Source organism: Anguilla anguilla, chromosome 5, assembly GCF_013347855.1.
Source record: "Anguilla anguilla isolate fAngAng1 chromosome 5, fAngAng1.pri, whole genome shotgun sequence".
Lineage (NCBI taxonomy): Eukaryota > Metazoa > Chordata > Actinopteri > Anguilliformes > Anguillidae > Anguilla > Anguilla anguilla.
Window position 1 is genome coordinate 35,273,176 of NC_049205.1, and position 4,913 is coordinate 35,278,088.

At 39.7% G+C, this 4,913-nt stretch overlaps 1 protein-coding gene across 1 annotated transcript; it reads left to right on the forward strand.

The window, feature by feature from the left end:
- Window positions 1–762: 762 nt before the first annotated feature.
- LOC118227085 (chymotrypsin A-like) lies at window positions 763–4,167 on the forward strand. Its single transcript, XM_035417209.1, has 7 exons — window positions 763–848; window positions 1,223–1,326; window positions 1,699–1,778; window positions 2,657–2,735; window positions 2,982–3,162; window positions 3,628–3,761; window positions 3,942–4,167. The coding sequence occupies exons 1-7, from the start codon at window positions 797–799 to the stop codon at window positions 4,101–4,103; spliced, it is 792 nt and encodes a 263-aa protein (XP_035273100.1). The 5' UTR covers window positions 763–796; the 3' UTR covers window positions 4,104–4,167.
- Window positions 4,168–4,913: the final 746 nt, after the last annotated feature.

Genomic DNA, 4,913 nt, shown 5'->3' on the forward strand with positions numbered 1-4,913 from the left:
ACTAATGCTCTTCTGGCTGAATGGAACAAATCTCTTCAGCAATGCTCCAATGTCTAGCATAAAGCCTTCCCAGAAGAGTGGAGGTGGTTATAGCAGCAAAGTGTGGACCAACCCCATATTAATATCCATTATTTTGAAGGAGACGTTTGGTGTCCACATACTTTTGGCCATGTAGTGTATTTTCACAGCATATATTTACATACATTTCAAATATACTGTGAAAATATAGTTAAATATCAAAATTCTAAATTCAAAAAATAAAAATGGGCTGTTTTTGCCTATCTATGGTATGTATTTACATATATACATATATTTAAATATATTACTTTTCCATATGGGTTATGCTTGAATTCGGCAATTTCTCTTAATTTTCATTACAAGTACATAGTTGGAGAAAAAAAAAATTAACTTGAGACTCTTGAAGCAAAAAGCAAACCGTTACATTTAATGGTAATTTACATTTTGATTTTAACTTAAATTTGAGTGATTATTATTTCTAAAACTTATAACATATTTATGTATAATTGTGTTACAGACAAAGGTAATCTTCCCTGTCTTTAACATTCATATGAATCTCATAGCCTCTGTGATCCTTTTGAAAATAACAGCTTTAATGCCACAAGTTTTAATGCCTTTCAAGTTCCTTTCCCTGATCCAAAGAGGTTAACCGATAGCGTGTGAAAAAATGATTGCTATCATAAGAGTAACAGGTGAACCTGTCCCGGATCCAATGAGATAGTCAAATACGAATGTGTATAAAAAGCTAACGGTTTATCCATCTGAGCAAGCTGAAAACATGGCCTTCTTGTGGATTCTCTCCTGCCTCGCTTTTGTCGGCGCTGCTTACGGTGAGGGACAGAGCAGATCTTTGAGTTAATCTGTTGGTTAGATGTGGTTTACTAGCATTTCAAACTATTGAATTGTGTTTCTGGAGTTTTAGACTGGTAATTTGTTTGTGAATATCCATTTTCCTTTTTAATGATAATGAATCTGAAATGAATTTGATCATAAAACTATTGCAAAAAGACATACTGTAGATATTTAAAGCCAAAAAGACCCGCAGGAACACTTTCTACCAGCACATAGAAAAAGTAAGAATTTAAACTGCATGTTTGACCCAGGTTTGATGTGTATACTCATATACTCATGCCACTATACTGCATGTGCCCAGAGTACGGAATTAGGGTGCTCTGCCTTTGACCTTTGGCCTCATTGTTTTTAGGCTGTGGTGCTCCCGCCATCCCCCCGGTGGTGAGTGGCTATGCCCGCATTGTGAATGGGGAGGAAGCCTTGCCCCATTCCTGGCCCTGGCAGGTGTCTCTGCAGGTAAACCTCCATCCTAAAAATATCATTATATATTAATGAGCTGATCCCCACTTTCTTAAAATGGGGATTTATAACACAAAAACATGCCTCAATAAGAATTTATGTCTCAAAATGGGAAGCAACATGACAAAACGATGCTAGAAAGGAGTACATGACATTGGTTACTCGTTGTAACAGTTACTCTTGAAGTCTGTTCTGGTTATAAGGCAGCTGGCCTGCTTTGACGCCCAATTATTTTTTTCTGGGCATGGTAGCTCTCCTGGCAGGCTGTTTCAGTGTGTTGCAATGACTGAAGAAGCCAGGAGAGAATAGGTTACAGTGTGACAGCGCAGTGTGAGCCAGCTTGCTAGTAAATCAGCGGATTTCTTCCAGGACTACACCGGATTCCACTTCTGCGGCGGCTCCCTGATCAGCGAGTACTGGGTTGTGACGGCCGCTCACTGTGGCGTGAAGTGAGTCTACTGACGCAAACCTCCAGGCTATTATAAATCAGTCACGCAGTGTTATTACAATTACTTTGACTGCTAAAATGAAACTAACCGACTGTATATGTCACAGAAAAAATAAGAATGATATTAGACCCTGAGTAGCCAAAATGACAAGAAATAATTTGTAATATAAGACTGAATGCTTCAAAATAATACAAAATCATACAGCAGAATAAAACTAGAATGTAGTTTATAAATAAACGTCAGTGTGGTTGCTTCAGCAGTTTTTATGTTACCTGATGAAGACTTTAGACAGCTTTAGCACCTTAAAGCCTTACCAGTCTTACCTTACAACCATTATTGTAAGCATTAATTTAGTTGGCATGATAACTATAGCATGGTAAGTAGGATACATCAGCCAATGGTTTATTATCATTATTATCACCATTTTGTGGTACATAGGCAAGCTATAAAGGGCAGCCTAGTATGGCATGTCTAGGTTAATGGAGGAGTAGGAGGAGTAGCATGCAATAATTTGGGTGGAAAGAAAATAAGAATAAGAATAAGTATGCAAGAGAAGAGGCATTGGGTTGCTGAAGCAACCACACTAACGAATGCCAAATATTTTTTTCTGCAGCAACATACAATATAGAACATTAAATTGTACACAAACTTAACACTGCTTTATGTTATTTATATAGTGCAAATTAATGATCTATAAGAGCAACATTGATTTGCATTATATTATCATACATAGTAACCAGCAGTGCTCTGAAAGAGCTACACTTTACGACATGATCAGATTAATGATGAGACATGCAACAGGATCAAATTGTACATTCCAATGTTCAGCATTGCGTTGGTTGCCCGGTAGAAAATATTCTTCATCTGTTTTGTTTCAGGACTTCTCACAGTGTCATCCTCGGTGAACACGATCGGTCCTCCAATGCCGAGGGCATCCAGACCATGAAGGTTGGCCAGGTGGGCAACACTGGCTCCTTCACTTCATCTTCAGCAGGAGTTCTGCAGTTCTGAGCGTTGCTTTCCTATTGGTTTAAGATAACACGTAGCCCACTGGCTTTGGAGTTTGGATGTTGTGTAAAAAACTTTAAATGGCAAGACTGCCACCAAACTGTCCCTGTGTTAACGTAAAAGGACCTTCCGTTAAGTGATTGAAGTTTGCCAGTCACTGAACACATCCCTAAAGCATAGCCCCCTATGTTCCAGGTCTTCAAGCACCCCCGCTACAACAGTTACACCATCAACAACGATATCACCCTGATCAAGCTGCAGAGCCCTGCTCAGCTGGGCCCCCGTGTGTCTCCTGTGTGTGTGGCTAGGACTGGTGACAACTTCCCTGGAGGGATGATGTGTGTCACCTCTGGCTGGGGCCTGACCAAGTACAATGGTACCTGCCATACCCGCCATCTGTATGGTACACTGTTGCTGTGCTGAGAGTTAAGGAGCTTACAATTATAGGATTCTTTTCACCAAAACAATGATTAGCATGAAAATGCTCTTTGTCGCTGCACAGTAGATTAACTTGGAATTACTTTTTAAAAACATGTTAAAACTAACATACAGTAGACAAAAAACACTATATTATTACTTTAAAATTCTAGCTTGATATATAAAAACTATACTTTTTGTAGATGAACCCCTATAATTCTGGGTTCATGTGGGGGAGTACTAAGTAATATTTACTTTAATACTAAGCACTTAGTATCCATATCCTACATTTAGATTGGAATTTTAGATTTTTGTCGATGTGAAACACAAGCTTGTATACAAGCTTGACCTCGGACAAGTGCTCAGCTCAGGAGAAAGTGGTGGTTTGTTGATCTGTGAAACCTGGCTTTTCTTTTCATTATAGCTCCTGACACCCCTGCCCTGCTGCAACAGGCTGCTCTGCCCCTGCTGACCAACACTGACTGCAAGCGTTACTGGGGAAACAAAATCACTGACCTGATGATCTGCGCCGGAGCCTCTGGTGCTTCCTCCTGCATGGTAAAAAATCTCAAAGCTACACCAAGCATATTCATCACTGGTTCATACATTCAAAAATCAAAGCTATCATTAACTCGTACACCGATTATAGCCATCGCTGATTCATTCATCAATACATTCACCAATTCCAAACGGCATGTGGTCAAGCCATGACACCCTGTGTGTTTTGATGCATTTCAGGGAGACTCTGGTGGCCCTCTGGTTTGTCAGCAGTCCGGTGCCTGGACTCTGGTTGGTATCGTGTCCTGGGGCAGTGGCATCTGCTCTACCAATTCCCCTGGGGTTTATGCCCGTGTCACCGAGCTCCGTGCTTGGATGGACCAGACCATTGCTGCCAATTAAAGCCGTCACTGGTTGCGTTCAGTTCACTTGTCATCAATAAAGATGTGTTAACATGGAAAAAATCCTTCATGTGTTTTGTATGCCTTGGAAACAAAAATACATGGTAACACAAACTCCAGATTCCACATCTCAACTGGTGACTTTGTGTTCAAAGTTTTGGACATCGTCATAAGTTTATAAATAACAGATCAAAATGAATATCTTTAGAAATTTACCACAAAAAAAAGAAAAGAAAAAACATGGAAAAGCTCTCTCAAAATAAAAAAAACCCTACTATAACACACTGCCACAGTGCTCAGGAAGGTCCTGGAAAAGGCCCAAAGAAATGCTTGTTATGTTTGTGGGGCCTGTCATGTGAGTTGGGCTCATGCTGAAGGAATGATATTGTAACATGTCTGTAACATGTACATAGCATTGCATTTTTTGTCATATCACATAAAGCCATTCATGCCTACATGTCTGCACACATTGGTTAAGTAGAGTCCTATGAAGCAGTTACCAAGGTACCACTGTTTACTTTAGTCCATGTTTTTTACATTTACATTTTAGGTATTTAGCTGACGCTCCTGTCAACAGTAACTTACAATTAGAGCAAAAAAAGTAAAAGCCATGAAAAGGTGATTCATAAATCACCAACTTCAACAATTTACTGGTTAATGACGAGTTTAATAATCCGTCCATAACACCCTAGCGATAGGTACTTCTTTATCACTAGAATTAACCCGTGGAAAGGGAAAGCAGAGAGAGGATTTTTTGGCAATGGGGAAAATATAGGGTAGATAGGAGAATATGTGGACGAGGGGAATGGGA

Excerpts from the sequence above, each read along its gene's own strand:
- LOC118227085 (XM_035417209.1), top strand. The coding sequence starts at position 797 with ATGGCCTTCTTGTGGATTCTCTCCTGCCTCGCTTTTGTCGGCGCTGCT. Across the intron at positions 849-1,222 it reads TTTTGTCGGCGCTGCTTACG|GCTGTGGTGCTCCCGCCATC; the intron begins GTGAGGGACAGA and ends CATTGTTTTTAG. Across the intron at positions 3,163-3,627 it reads GGGCCTGACCAAGTACAATG|CTCCTGACACCCCTGCCCTG; the intron begins GTACCTGCCATA and ends TTTTCATTATAG.